The 15,363-nt window shown below is 36.0% G+C and overlaps 2 protein-coding genes across 12 annotated transcripts; one reads left to right on the forward strand and one right to left on the reverse strand.

Annotated features, from left to right (window-relative positions):
- Nucleotides 1–119: 119 nt before the first annotated feature.
- LOC306907729 (alpha-1,3-mannosyl-glycoprotein 4-beta-N-acetylglucosaminyltransferase B) lies at nucleotides 120–11,576 on the reverse strand. 11 transcript variants are annotated; one of them, XM_079480058.1, is made up of 16 exons: nucleotides 10,214–10,241; nucleotides 9,815–9,911; nucleotides 8,799–8,948; nucleotides 8,597–8,722; nucleotides 8,299–8,432; nucleotides 8,015–8,061; nucleotides 7,804–7,917; nucleotides 7,477–7,552; nucleotides 6,737–6,851; nucleotides 5,943–6,073; nucleotides 5,759–5,866; nucleotides 5,418–5,611; nucleotides 4,112–4,190; nucleotides 3,594–3,669; nucleotides 2,691–2,803; nucleotides 120–773 (listed from the first exon to the last, which is right to left on the reverse strand). In XM_079480058.1, the coding sequence occupies exons 2-16, from the start codon at nucleotides 9,900–9,902 to the stop codon at nucleotides 756–758; spliced, it is 1,569 nt and encodes a 522-aa protein (XP_079336184.1). In that variant the 5' UTR covers nucleotides 9,903–9,911; nucleotides 10,214–10,241; the 3' UTR covers nucleotides 120–755. The 11 variants fall into 11 exon arrangements, with proteins under 11 accessions (XP_079336184.1, XP_079336187.1, XP_079336186.1 ...); XM_079480061.1 differs by lacking the exon at nucleotides 10,214–10,241 and adding an exon at nucleotides 10,083–10,188; XM_079480060.1 differs by lacking the exon at nucleotides 10,214–10,241 and adding an exon at nucleotides 10,079–10,173.
- A 150-nt stretch (nucleotides 11,577–11,726) lies between these two features.
- On the forward strand, nucleotides 11,727–13,108 carry LOC306907334 (saxitoxin and tetrodotoxin-binding protein 2-like). The gene is made up of 6 exons (XM_079479385.1): nucleotides 11,727–11,893; nucleotides 11,995–12,137; nucleotides 12,228–12,292; nucleotides 12,366–12,476; nucleotides 12,800–12,904; nucleotides 13,001–13,108. Exons 1-6 carry the CDS (start codon nucleotides 11,777–11,779, stop codon nucleotides 13,051–13,053), a joined length of 594 nt encoding a protein of 197 aa, XP_079335511.1. The 5' UTR covers nucleotides 11,727–11,776; the 3' UTR covers nucleotides 13,054–13,108.
- Nucleotides 13,109–15,363: the final 2,255 nt, after the last annotated feature.

The following is a 15,363-nucleotide window of genomic DNA, read 5'->3' on the forward strand; positions in this document are numbered from 1 at the left end:
TTTCCTGTGGTTATGTTTTTGAATTTAATCTGAATATCTATTTCTCTGTATCGCAGGGATAACAAAGTGTTCGGAAGGACGACTGAGACAAACACGTGCAATAATGAGAGCTCAGAGTCCCAGCTCAGAATATTTTTTATGTCACATATGGATCTTTCACTTTATAATGTCATACCAAATACAATATTTGACACAGTATTGGTTACTTCAATATAAAATATTTTCAAACCATGTTGGATATATTTTTGAATCACCAATACAGATGATAAATATCATATCTATTAGGTGCGAAACCATTGGACATAAAAATAAAAACAGCATTTAAAATGATTACATGACAAGCTTGCATTACAAACGGCTGGTATTATTGTCATTTGTTGGAATGAGGTATTCTCTGACATTAGCACGAATGCCAAATGTTTTCATACTTAAATGGTATATAAAACGGTCACATTTCTTTATTGCATGCTTTGCCATTGTTGTAATATAATGACAATTATCACCAAGAAATGATAACACAACAGAATAAGTTAGACAACAAATAGAATAACAGCTTTCATGGACTGTAAAACAATCAAATGACCACGTAAACACATTTACATTCACTTCATGAGGAAAGAATCCTGCTATGCAGCATTTGTGTTTGTCCTTCAACAAGAAAGTTCTTTCCCAGAACAACAGGGTGCACTGTTGCCCACATCACGAGATATGACGTGTTACCATGCAGCTCCTATTTCTCTTCTCTCTCCTCGTCATCAAACTTTAATCAGGATCTGTCAGAGAGAAGTAACTTTTAAGCAAACCTTAGATACTGTGTCACAGCTGCACAATTGAATGAGGTTTTAACTAAATGGAGAATGTGTGTCACCCGTGTTAAAATACATTAAACCCTTGTTTAATGTATTAAACAAGACTTAAAAATGAAAAGGACTTTCAAACAGAAATCGTTAGCAGTGTTTAAATAGAAGGAGTGTTCTGAGGATCGTTTCAAACCGCCTTTGTTGATAGTTTTTCCTTGAATGAATTTGAATGAATGGAGTCGACAAGGATTTTGCATGGCAAACACATGCAAACTGGACATTGGCTATGACTACGATTGGCTTATCAGAGGCTTTCGGCCTATTTGAGGTTTATCACTTCATTAAAGAAAATAAACAGCTTCAAACTTTTAAGATTACAGATGCAAACATTTACAGAAGCTTGGTCATGTGTCGTTAGAAGCTTGGTCATGTTTTGTTAGAAGCTTGGTCATGTTTCGTTAGAAGCTTGGTCATGTTTCGTTATTTAAAACACAAGCCGCAATGACTAAACTACATCTTTCGTTTAGCCTATGGTTACATTTACATTAAATGTGTTAAAGAAACGAACCACCAAGTTTTAACCGAATACTTCGGCAAAATACCCTGATAGCACAATCCATCTGTCTTATGTCTATTTGACATCTGCATTTACATCTTTAAGACATCTACAATACATAGTTTGCTCATCTGCAATACGTCTCGGAGATGTCTGCTGTCATAGACATCTAGATGTCTGTAAGATGTTTAACAACTACTCTTTCTAAGATGTTTAGCAGATGTTTTTACTCAGCGGATGTTTTTAGATCTCCAGATCTTAAGCAGACGTATTACAGACGTCCAGACATCTCCGAGACGTATAGCAGATGAACAAACTATTGCAGATGCAAATGCAGAAGTCAAATAGACATAAGCCAGATGGATTGTGCAATCTGGGTAGAAGGTGTAAAAACGTCCCTGATATATAAAATAATAGAAAACGTTGATTTAATGTTGATTTAAACAACAATATCGTTTTATTATAAAACTGGCTGTCACTATTTGAGTTTAGCTGCACACTACACGTTTTAAACAACAAACTGCCCTAACACGCTCTATAAATGTAGGTGTTTGTTTTGAATAGGACGATGACATTCTCCTTACTTTTGGTTTATTCAAGAGACAATGCTTTGCTAACAAGCAGGTGCATCGTGTTTTTATGTTGATCGCTTCCTGTCTGGTTTCATTAACCCTCAAGTGTTGTTAATTACAACTGCTCTAATCTGCTGTTAGTGGACACATTTGTCCACTTTGTGGTTCCATTTATATTTTTCATAAATGTCATACACCTATCTTTTTACTTTTTATAAAATGTAAAATCTTATACATCTTGGTGATTTTCATGTTATTTTCTACCTCAATTATTCAATTTATTTGAATGTAAAATAAGCAGTTTAAGTTTTTCACCCACAATTCACCCGAAAACATTCTTTTCTTAACATTGTTAAATCAAGTCCAATTTTTTGGGGGGTATGCTTTGGCAAAAGGAAAAGTAGCAGAGTTTTGAACCGATCAGATTAAGAGAAAAAAGTTATTTAAGAAAACTAAATAATTTTGCCCACATTGGTCCCCAACTATTATCAACAAGACAGGTCATCTAATTGTCACATTTTTCTGAACCAGGACTGGTTTAGTTAAATGGGAAAACTGTTCCCTGCATCCTGCAAAACTGCAAAAACTTCATAAAGGCCAACAAACGACAAAGGCCAGTGAATCATGACATAACTCTTTTCAACTCTATAGCAAACAATTTACTTTCAAGAGTTTCAGCTCCTCCTGGAAAAGGCTTGGTTAGTTACATAAAGGACAGTCAAAGATATACTGTGGCTGTCTGCTACGAACAGAGCAACTCACCTCGCTGAGAAGAACCCAGACATCAGAATCAGAATGAACCAGGAGCCGTATGGCAGATAACTTCTGTAGTTCTACGTCTACCTCGCCTGTAGCCACTCCATTCTTAAAATAACCTACAAACAATACCATTAAACTCTTTACACATCATATCAACATTAAACCACTTATTAATTTCCACTTCTGATCCCACTCTGTTTTCTTCACAGAAAAACCCAACTAAAACGAAAAGTGACAAAAAATGTATCATCTAAAATTGTATTTTGCATTATTGCTGTTGCTTGTTGTACGGTAGGCAACTGGCTACATGTGATATCCAGCTTTGGACATTGACGTCTTAACCCATGTGTAGCAAACTAGAAATCAACTTTGAAAAGAATTTAAGGAGGTTTGGCAAAAATTACATGAACCATTATGCACAAATTTAACTCAGACCACAATAATGACTTTTAAATAAAAAACAAGAGAGAACAACTGAAAAATGTATGCTTTATTTCCTATAAGCTTTTTGTTTTTCTGTGTACTCTCTTCATTGTATTTTATAATATAGCCAATATTCTGCGTTATGCTCTAGTCAAATATCTAAACCATAATTACGGTTTTCTCCATTTTGTACCATACACCTCATATTTTTATGGTTTCATCGAAACTGAGGGGTCATTAAAAAGAAATAAGTCTGTAAGAGTGAAAATATGCCCTTCTGACATCACTTTTGGACATGTATATTGTAACATACACACGTAAAATGAACCAGCTCATACCTCTCAATGAAATCATGCTCACCACAAATGTTCTTCTTCATATTTAAATTTTATACGTTTATCTTGCACCCTGCATACACATGCCTGTGTACTCACACCCAGTCAGTCAATGAAAAACAGACAAGAGAGATAAATGCTTGCGTACCCATCACAACAAAGCCATTAGCTGAAGGTTTACAGCAGGGAAGTTCCCCTCTTTCCACCTTCTCCTTCACAGTGCTCTGTAAAAACACACAGACATGTGCATCTGAGACCTTCGATGCAAATAAGAGTAAAAGATAAACTACCTTGGTGAAAAAATGTCATCTACCCTTTGAGGTAAGGGTAGGCATGGGTAGATCAAGGACAAGATTTTTGAAGAAGCAAAAGCTACAGGCTTTACCAATATTTGTTTCTTAGATGTGATTTCTAACAAGGCAAGCAACTACAGTAAAACAGAAATAAAGAGGACAGAATGGGTGTAGTCTCATAAAAACACACCCGAATTTGTTTTATTGTTATTGAACCATGAATCACATTTTTAAAACCCTGGAACAAAGTTTCACAATATTTGACTGATAGCCAACTTTATGACATGTGATGATTATTGTAGTTCGTGATCGTGCTAACGTACTGCCTAAAATAAAAAATTGCTTACCGGCATAACAAGAGCATTTCACTTACGTAAACAGGTAGTCCTTCCACTGTTGTGTTGTAAAACCTGTCACCATTTGTTTCAATATTACCACTTCGAAAAAGGAACCTGTAAATACATGGGACAAAAAAATTTACATGCTTACACTCAACATTCAGTTTACAACATACAAAGAGATAGATGAACAAGAATACATAGCCTAATAGAAAGTCTGTTTCTGTCATTGTTCGGTTTTGTTTTTTACATTTTTAGATAAGACAAGTTGAAATTAGTTATAGGTAACCCATAAATGGCCACGCTCTTCTCATTTCTAACCTGTATGAATTTCTATCTTCTGCAGGACACAAAAGAAGATCATTTGAAGAATGTTGGTAAAGGAAAACTGTTGGTCCCCAATGACTTTGATTTTGTGTCCATACAATAGAATTAAATGGGGACCAAAGTTGTTTTGTTACAAACATTTTTCAAAATATCTTCTTTTGTGTTTTGCAGAAGAAAGAAAGTCATACATTTAAAATGTCAAGAAAGTGAGTAAATGATGACAGGATTTTAGTTCTACTGAACGTAAACAACACTGTTTCCAAAGCACTTCCTGTTTCACACACACGTTAGAACAAAATGCAAACAACAAAACATTTACAACTTATTTGAAATGTTAATCTGTCTGATCTGGGATGGAGACATCGATCATGTTTGATAATCATAATGTTCAGTTTCTTCAAAAGACTACGTCATCTTTTTCTAAAACACCACTAATATATCCTGTATATGTTTGATTTAGGGAATTTAAATGACAGAGCTAAAGCGGTGTATTCAGTTCCTAAACAAACAGGGTCCATATAGAATATCCTGCTCAAAGGAAGTGAATCAGAAACCACTGGTTCACATTAAAACTCAGTCTTATAACTAAGGACTGAAGCTTGTTTATATGTAAATTTACACTGCTTATGGGTTTTCCTTTTTACATAGATTTCTACACAAACAATGCGATATTTAGCAACAAAAGCCCTGGCTTTAGGCTTAGAGAACGAAAAGGTCTTAACCAAATTAGGGTTTATGAATTTCGTATTGAATGTTTAGGTTAAGATTTTAAATATTAAATGAAGCAACGAGCCACCATCGGCTGACATTTACAATGGCTTTACATGCAGCTCATTCATTCAACACCTTCCGTTTCTAAATCAAAAGTGATCCGTGTTTCAATTTCTTGAAGTACATTATTTCCTTCGATTCTAAGCTTAAATGCATTACTCATCCATAATGACATTTTGAAGGAAAATGTAGATAAGCAAGCTTGTGTACTCAGCAAATACATCACTTGTTGTGTTGCCTCACCCTTTGACTGTTTGAGGATTAGAAAACTTGATGACAATGTAATCTCCCTTTTTGGGTGTGAGACCCCAGAAGAAGTCCTCTCCTCTGTACGCCCCCTCTAGAGAGTGCGTCTGATAGTGCTTCAAACTGCTGCTGAGCTCTGCAGGTGGGTTGTGATGGGATTTGAACAACACCTGCTTCACAAAGTCTTTATCCTACACATCACATGTACAAACACACAGATATGCACTTAATCCCAAAACCTGAAAAACTGCTTTATTGTCTGCTGTGTATTCTGAATCAGCATCACAAGTTAAACGCAACCTCATGGATGGCTCACCGAAAGAGGCCATTTTACTTACTTTTAGGTTTTGCATTTTTCCTTGGAGGGACGAATGCAAACCAACATGTTGAAACAAAGATGGCTTGTGGGTTCTTTTTAGTTTGGCCTTCTCGGTATTGCAGTGCGCCTGTGCAAATACCATCATAACGATGAACAATGAAGTGTGAACAAACAACAAGACAAAACTTCATAACATCACATACAGAACTTTTCTCTGGGTTGCATGCTTTGACCCACAGGATGTGATCGAGCAGCCAATCAATAGGCTTGTCGTTGTGGAACATCAGAATGAACTCCACAATCATTTGCAGATCCGATGACCGGAAAAGCTTTCCTGAAATATAAAAAAACCCACTCAATTGCATGCTAGGTCACAAGTTTATACAACAATTGGTAATAGTATGTGGATTATATGTAAACTGAGAGTAAACTCATTCAGACAAAGGTTCTTAAAAGAACCATCTCTTTCTTGTTTTTTTTATAATCCGAAGAACCTTCAGATGTTTTTTGAAGAGCCTTGTGTAAACACAAAAATATAATGGGTGTTGTTTTAAATTCCTTGGCTCTGCATAAAGATAAATGATGTTGATTATGATCATGCTATATCTATAATCTATAATGAGGAAACACATTATGGATATTCTTGCAGAACAGGTTTTGGTTTTCCAACCATGAAAGCTCATGTATCATTCCTTTCGGTTCTTGCTCCAGCATACAAAACAATAAGAAAAACTTAGAGATAGTTCACCAGAAACTTCTCGTGTCAACCTCATGCCATTCTTAACCTGTATATGACTCTTTTGTCTGGGGAGCACAAAAGAGACATTTCTAGAAATGGAAGTCAAAGGCTCTACGCTCTTGCAAACTATACAGCTGACATTACACAATAGCCACAATTTAACAATAAGGTATAAAAGTGTAAAAGAAACTGCCCCAATGAAACTCCTGAAAAGGAAAATGGGAGAGGTTTGCAAACAGGTCTCATCCAGACACTGACCAATGAATCCCAGCTGCGAAAACTCCAGGTAAAGCCACTCCTGGGAAAGAACCTGCTGTGTAAACGTTTTTATGTCCTCTAAATATCCTTGCTTCGCAATGATATCATCCTCCAGCTGAAAGACATTTACACAAACAAAGTTTTATAAAGATAAAAGCAATAAACCATTTAAGCGATAGTCCACCCAAAATGTAAAATTCTGTTATGATTTGCTCGTCCTCACGTTGTTCCCGACCTGTATACATTTCTTTGTACGGTTGAACACAAAGTATATTTGGAAAAATGTAAGGAACATTTCTGGGGCATCATTGACTACCATAGTCGGAAAAATAATCTGGTGCAAATCTCAGTGGCAAGCATTTTTCTAAAGATTTTTCTTTGTGTTCAACAGGAAAAAAGAAATGTATACTGCTCTACAAAGTCAAAAAGCAGTACACATTTGGTCAAATTTAAGATAAGGTTTGAAATGTGCTTTGTCTTTCGACCAGTCTACTGGTTAAATTTCAGTGCAACAAGAGTGTCAAAATTGCAGTAACTGTTTGCAATGACTGAGAAAAATTACTTAAAAGTTTTCACACCAGCCAGTTTAGTGTTTGTGTAGTTACTGCACTTTGCCTTTGTAGGGCATTATACAGGTTTGGTTAGGCTGAGGTTAAGTCATTCATGACAGAATGTTAATTTTTGGTGCAGTAACCCTTTAAGAGTTGATATCTGTGACATCACAACGTTCAGGTCCTCACCTGGACGTACAATTTCCCCTTATTTTGGGCATACAGCATGAGAAAACTGTAGTCCAGGTTCTGCTTGGTCCTCCATCTAAAGCCCAAAAAAAAATTCTTTAAAAGTTAAAATTATTATCAATTATCCTTAAAATTATTTGAAAATTACCATTCTAAGGCTCAATATTTAATATCTTCATTAACCATTGCTGAAAATGCATAGCAACACACAACACATAAACCTCCAAAATGTTACATTATAATAATGTTAATCAAAGACTATTTAATGTGTTCATTGCATTGGGAAAGGAAACATGCATTAACGTTTTAGAAAAGTTAAAGTCTGACCTGACTCGCTCTTTGGAATCCCCAAAAGTTTCCTTGAGGTCAGTGAAGTCTGGGTAATAGTGAAGAGAGGGTGAGATAACTTCTATTGTCCCGGATCTGACATCATCAGGGAGACTGCACAGACAGAAATACACTTATTGAACACCTTTTTACATAATGATGTTGAGCTTTCAGAACCCATAACCAAAGCAGAGATGAACAAACAACTCACTTGTTCTGAACATTCTGTACAACACTATTCACAAAAGTTGCATTAGTCTAAAAAAAAAAGAGCAAAAATGCAAGTTAAAAATGAATCGCAACAGTTTAGTTTGATCATTTAAAAAGCTCTTTTAGTTAACAAGATGTTCAGTCTAAATAGTTGGAACTTTGACCGCCAACATTAAGTATCATAGTTCACGAGTGTGAATAAAGGCTGTTGAATATTAAAAAAGTAATTAAACAGATTTGGCAGGGGAACATATGAGAGGACAAAGAATCCAAGGACAGGGTTACCTCGGCAACAAACACTATAATGACAATATCCCTCCTCTCGGCAGGTGAGAGGTCATATAAGAGAGATTGGAGCGTGTTCACGAGATAACTCTGTTTCTGCCTTTGCACGGTAGGAACTCCTAACACCAGGGACACTGTGTAAACATTTGACATTGTGTTTTAGTATCTGTATAACAATGACAATCACAAGCAAGACAGATGTTATCGTACAAGAAACTAAATAATTGAGTAAAAATAAACACATCACATTAATCTGAAACAGTGAAAAGAACAGTATAAAGCAATCTGTAAAGTTTACCTGCAGAGCGTCCTTGCCCCAGGTGAATGATGGGTGTCAGACTGTCCGGGTACTGATTCAGGTGGGGTAAGTAGAGAAGGGCATTAGACTGTAAAGAGCCTGGAAGTGCCCTCTTATCCCTTGTAGCTGAAAGACAGATCATAGTTGTACTGAATAACCAAGGGGACGTAATTTTACTCCGAAAATGTGGTTGTTGGCTCACCTGTGGTTTGGCTGCATGTGAGATTAAAAGATGCGCTGTGGCTTCGAAGTTGAACCATTACTTTACGCAACTCACGCGATAAGGCCTCCCCGCGTTGTTCTGCCTGTAGTAATCTCTCATACACCACACTGAGCTGAAACAGTTCGTTATCTGAAACACAGTACCAACAGGTGTTCAATGTCCTACCAACATCCTTCAACAGCATATGTGGCATGTTGAAAATAACCTCACAAACAAGAATACCTTTCAAAAGCTGAAATTCCCAAGTTTTAGTTTTTGTATTTATTTAAATAATCCTTTTATTTAATTTGACTGCAATAAGTACTTAAGTGGCCAAAGTCAAGGAAAAAGGTTTTAAAAGTTTCCTCCATCTAAAGTCAAATTAATTTTAAGTAATTATTTAAGAATTACTCAAAAAGCAATACATCATTAGACATATCAAAATATTAAATAATTTAATTTAAGTTTAATAAGAAATTTGCATGGTTATGGAAATTGTCCATGGTTACGTTTTGCCATTGTAACCAATGGAAACCACAAATGAACCACGGTTTTAACTAGATCAACCATTGTATTTATAGTAAAATAATGATCATTCAAATTGTAATCAATCCACCAAAAACATGGTTTCTTTACATTTACTATAATAAACCATGGCAAGGTGTCCTGTTCCAATGCTTTCAATATTTCAGCAGGCAGCTGTGTACATTTTAGGCTCATTAACTCACACCAAATATTAAAAATAAAATGTTTTTTTCTCAAAACTAACCATTGGGAACTCTCTTATCTGAGAGGAAGCATGTCTTTTTGCTCCAAGCTTAAAACTGTCAAAACTCACGGACGCAAAATCCACAGGCTACATTTAAAACAAAACCATCAACATTCACAGACGTGTCTGTCACTGAAGTTGGTTTTAGACCTTTCACCAAATATCAATTCACATACTTTAAAACTTTTCCTGACAATAAATGCCACATCATCCACCGCAGTTCATTCATCAGAATAATCGCACTCACCTGGTTGCGCTCCGTGCCAGGAGGTAAACATAAAGAAACATCCAAAAAAAAATAAAACGAGTACAATAATGCCATTCCTGGGCCACATCTCATTTATCTGGAATACAAAACACTACAGGTATACTTTGGCACGTAAACACCTCAAAAGAAACGTCTGTTTCCTGGCGTTTGGGTGCGATGGAATATATTTTTACAATGTGGCAAAGTCATTATAAAAAGGTAACGCTCATCTCTCCAAACCACACCGACTACATTCATTCCTACCTACGTGTTGTGTGACTGATGCCAAAGCGTGAACAAAATAATCCGATCACACCTTTAGACAGTAAATCGCACCACCCTCCACCTGTCCGGTTCATGCATATTTATAGGTTGAATGCGTATTTATGAGAAATGTACCTGCTGGTTCAAACTCTTGTTAGTTGTGAACTGGGAAGATGGACAGTAAAACACCCACATATATGCAATTTACAATAATGCGTGCTGTTGTTATTGGCCATTAAAGAATGATTTAAAGTGAACACAATACCAGATGAAATTTGTGGATTTCCCATTTGCTCAATTTGAGGACTTTTGATGTTGAAGTTTGATCAGTTAAAAAAGTAAAACATTTGCGCATCAACACAGAACATTGTGAAAGTTATTAATGGTACATGACATTCTAAAGGCAATCGACCATTCATATCCGCAGTTTTCCAGCAGATTATATTATGTATTGCACAGCTTTGTATTACTCTTTTCTATTTTACCATTAGGCAGATTAAATTTGTATTATTTTAACATGAATCATTTGCTTGCTTGTTGTGATTTTAGTTTCTTACATATCCGTTTGGCTGCTTATAAGACCATAAGAAATGCCTTCGAAGGAAAAAATAAAAAATAAGACATTTTGATGAATATAGCACAGCAAACAGTTCTAGGGCACTTCTGATATTTTTCCTACAGTGGTAGTCAATAGGGGATGACATAATTTTCACTTTTGGCTAAACTATTCCTTTAAGTATATATATTTGAAGAGACAGCGACCCCTGGTGGTTTCCTAAGGTAAACGTAAACGTCTTTTTAAGTGTTCTTTTTTAGTATAACGTTTTTAGTTTCTAATAATAACTTCATTTTTATACACATTTAAAAAAAATAAACCTTCGTACTGAATTAAAAAAGTAGATATGTAAGTATTATCAATACTGTATGGTCTTACAGTACACCGGTGAAAGCCACGATAACTAGACCAACGACGTCATGGATGACGTTTGAAGGCCAAGTGGTTCTGTAGCGGTTCGAAATCTTCCCGCAACATTTTGACAGCTATATAAAAAATACAGACACATTCACTGCCCTCTGCCCAGTTTAGCCGAGACACTTTCCAGTTTTAGAATAATAATATTGCCCCTTATGCCTATTATGACCAAATCATTGTTTTGCACACATTTGATAGCCCCTTTCATTTCAAGTCAATACATTCATTATATACGACCAGAAAATACACATTCTATTCACATAAAAAGTTATACAAGTAATCTTCACCGTTATTCCTAAACCTTAACTTTCGTAAAATACAGATAAGCATCACAGACCACATCAGGCACATCTGTAATTGTGAGCAAATTAAGGCCCGAGAAAAGAACCGATTGGCCAAAAAGGGTCAATGCTTCATGGGTCATCACCTCGCCACTTCTATTCTTTCCCGAACCAGAGCACTACCGCTTTTCCTGGGTGAGGGCTCCGATATCGGTGTTTGTAGGCTACTGAAAAAATGTAGAGTGAACGTCGATTTAACTATTTAAAGAGTTTGCTCTGAGTTGGTCGGACGGGGGACGTGATTGCTAATGACAGGCAGCTGCGTAATTATGTGCACGTGCTCCTCCCAAACTTTGTTAATAAAACATCATGCCTACATAAGGCACCTGTACCGCACTGGCAATACGACAACATTATCTGAATTGGTCTTTTAGAAACGCTGCAATGTCTAACTGGTTTGTCTCAGCGGCCCTTCTGTGCCTTTTCTGTAGAAGTCAGGCCACGGTGTCGGAGTGTGAAGAGGTCACAAAACCACTCGACCTGAAAGATGACTACAAAAGTGTAAGTGACCTAATTTTTTGTCCATTAGGACACTTGTCTATTGGTTAGCCATATCACAATTTTCAGACTGTTATTGCATTGATGTATTTTCTTTTACCCAGATCATGGGGGAATGGATCTTCCTTGAGGGCATAGCTGATCACCATTTCTACACAAGCATTCTGAAAACAGTGACCAGCGCCTGGATAGTTTTTGGTCCCAGTTCTCATGAAGACACTGTGACCCTCAGTGAGGCGATTATGCAGTAAGAGTTTAAAACGTTACGTTCCTTGTCATGCGTGTTCTGGTTAAGTCAATATGACAAATGTTCTAATATTTGATTGGTCACTTTTAGAGGAGGAAGGTGTGCTTATGAGACCATTAACATGACTATTGAAGACAGTACAGGTTATTTTATTGGTAAGTTAAGAATCTTTTTATTTAAGAGTCTGTTCTGAGCTTTAATACATTTTATGCTGTTTTTGGTTTATAGAGAATGATGCATCAAGAGAGGGAAGATTGTTGCCGTCGTGTCATAACTGCCTCACCATTAGCATGAACGACACAATAGAAAATGAGACCATGAAGTCGCTCTACTTTTTCAGTAAGTAACTTATGGCATGTAGACTGTTCGTTACATAAGACTGATGAATCTGGACAAATCTAAAGGCTAGACTAAAATGAATGTTTGAACTGTCTACCAATATCTTGCCCTGACACACCTTAAAACATGTCAGTGCCCTTGTTTTGTCAAGATGCACACTAGCAATGTCTCATGCATTTTTATAAATGCCATACATCTCTTGGTTTAGCTTTAGCTATGACTAGACCCAAGTTAAACAATGTCTGTCGGGCCATTGTCCAGTAAGTTAATATTATATGCAGTGATTGACTGTTGTCTATTGACTTTCTCATTTGGTGCTACAGCGAGAAAAGGTCACCAAAATGAAACTGATTTGTCCTTGTACTGGAAACAAGCTCAGTGTCTTGGCTTCAGAAGAGAACCCAAGTACTCGTATGATGGTGTATCAGGTTTGGCCAAAATAAAGCCTAATTCACTTTAGAAATTGTTCAAAATATAAACTGAATTGCAATGTAAATTACATGTTTTTCTTTGACTTTCTGCAGACTTATGTTATATGGAAGAGACTGACCAGGAGAATGTGGACAAATTGGGTTGACTATAAATGCTGGAATCTTTTTGACATTACAAAAATAAAATGATTAAGAAAATGCTTTGGTTTTGTCCTTGTTTTAATAAGCTGTTTAAAGTAATGAGTTGTCTCAAACTTGCCGCTCATCACAGGTTCGTCTAAAAAAATTGTCATTTCAGAAAGGGAAACTCATAATTTATAGATTCATTACACATTTCCTAGAAGATGGCTGAGACACTGGTCTTGAACACCGTGGACTAACTCCAGCAGATGACCAGGCAGCCCAAATCATCACTGACTGAACTTCACACTGGACTTAAAGCAACATTGATTCTGTGCCTCTCCACTCAAGACTCTGGGACCTTGATTTCCAAATGAAATGCAAAATTCCTTTCATCTGATAAGAGGACTTTGGTCCAGTGTTTTCTAAAGTATATATTGTATATGGGTTTCACTTTCTGTATTGAGTGACAAAAAATATTGACCTTCACTATTTTTGGATATTTGGAATTTCACTTATGCTTCTCATAGTCAGATGGTTTAATATATGAATGCCATTCAAACATTATTCAAAGTGAAAACAAAATGTACTATTATGTAGGGTGGATTTCCCATGTGCTCAATTTGACAACTTTATTATGAAGTTTAATCCGTTAAAGTAAAACCTTTGTGAATCAACATAGACAATAGCGACTCTACAAAACCTCAGTCGCTATTAGATTATTAATGATAATTTTAAAGTAACTTTTTTATTTTGCCTTGTTGTGAAAGCACTGTCGAGCTTGTGCAGAGGCAGCAGTTTTTGCCAGAGGGGAACTGGAATCCCCTGGTTAGGCCTGGTTTCCCTCTGAGGTTTTTTTTCTCCAATGGAGTTTTGGGTTCCTCGCCACCGTTTGCATACTGTTTTGCACTGTTTGCCTGGCCGGGGGGGCTGCTAGAAATTTTAGTGTCTTATTTAATTAACACTGCATAATTTATTGTGTGTCTGATATTTGACATGTGTTTTCACTTCCATAACCTTTTGTTTTACTTGTAGTCAATGTTTTCTCGTACAGCTGCTTTGTAACAATGAAAATTGTAAAAAGCGCTATATAAATAAAGCTGATTTGACTTGACATTGTGAGTAATACATTCAACGGGCAATGTGACATTCCAAGGGCAATAGACTATTGACGGTATTTTATATCCACAGTTTAGCAGCAGATGTTATGCATTGCAATACAAAAGACAACAGCATGCTATTTATACTTTTATACTTTACTCTCTATTTTATTTTTAGGCAGATTTTTTTTATAATCATTTGCTTGCTGATTGTGAATTATTTTTTTTACATGTACTAAAATAAATGTAAGAGCTGTCCATATGGAAAACAACTTGCACTGACAAATCTTAAAATACATAATTGTCTTGTCTCAAAATGCACACATGTAATGTTTTTAGGAAGGGATGTTTTGTATTAATCATTTAAATTTCCTAGTTAAACTAAGACCTAGTCTTGGTTTAAGATAATCCACCCCGTTATGAATGGAATCACTTTTTGTGCAAGAGATCTTTTGATCTCAACGTATAACACAATAAAAAATTTAAAATGTAATATTATTTACATGTGTTATTGCCACTTTATTTGGCACAATAAAGACAGACGCACTTAACTGTTAATCATTAACATTGGGTCATTTGGTAGTATACAAAACCAGAGGAAAATCCTGCAGGATTGACCTATCCTCAAACTTCCCAAACCATCTGACCACTGTATATTTTCATGACTTTGTCATTGAAAAATCAGTTTCCAGCTGACAATGTAGTTTTAATCTGAGCATAACTAGAACACAATATGCTCATAAAATGCAAATTCCATGACTTGTCAATGACTTTCAAGAACTGTTTTCAACTTTCATTACATTTGTAGTGAAATTTACTCACTTACTCACTTCAATGAGGCTTCCACTGAATTGTCAGAGGAGAAGAGAGTGTCAGGGTTAAAGGTTATTCCACGAATACGAATGCTGAGGCATGTAATGACCTCAAAGATCTCACAGGTTCAAAATGAGACAGCTTTGCAATTGGGCAAATTATGGAATCAACACACTTTTAGATGATGTTCATCAAGGTTTTTTACTTTATAGCAAACAGAAAAATCACAGATGTGACACAAAAAGGTTTTTGTTAAATTGCTTTACATTCTGGCTTCATTGAACATGCCTTCAACAAAATAACTAATATATGTTTAATTAATGGCTTATGTTTTTACAGATCAAGTCGAGGAAAAAGTATAGAATCACTAAATGTTGAGTAAAAATTGTGGAACGTAGCACCGCCTGTACTGCTGTGATTGCT

The sequence above is a fragment of the Barbatula barbatula genome (genome assembly GCF_947034865.1).
Source record: "Barbatula barbatula genome assembly, chromosome: 18".
Classification (NCBI taxonomy): domain Eukaryota; kingdom Metazoa; phylum Chordata; class Actinopteri; order Cypriniformes; family Nemacheilidae; genus Barbatula; species Barbatula barbatula.

Excerpts from the sequence above, each read along its gene's own strand:
- LOC306907729 (XM_079480055.1), bottom strand. The coding sequence starts at position 10,173 with ATGAACCGGACAGGTGGAGGGTGGTGCGATTTACTGTCTAAAGGTGTG. Across the intron at positions 8,433-8,596 it reads GGGGCAAGGACGCTCTGCAG|TGTCCCTGGTGTTAGGAGTT; the intron begins GTAAACTTTACA and ends ATGTTTACACAG. Across the intron at positions 5,867-5,942 it reads GCAACCCAGAGAAAAGTTCT|GCGCACTGCAATACCGAGAA; the intron begins GTATGTGATGTT and ends GTATTTGCACAG.
- LOC306907334 (XM_079479385.1), top strand. The coding sequence starts at position 11,777 with ATGTCTAACTGGTTTGTCTCAGCGGCCCTTCTGTGCCTTTTCTGTAGA. Across the intron at positions 11,894-11,994 it reads TGAAAGATGACTACAAAAGT|ATCATGGGGGAATGGATCTT; the intron begins GTAAGTGACCTA and ends TCTTTTACCCAG. Across the intron at positions 12,138-12,227 it reads CTCAGTGAGGCGATTATGCA|AGGAGGAAGGTGTGCTTATG; the intron begins GTAAGAGTTTAA and ends GGTCACTTTTAG.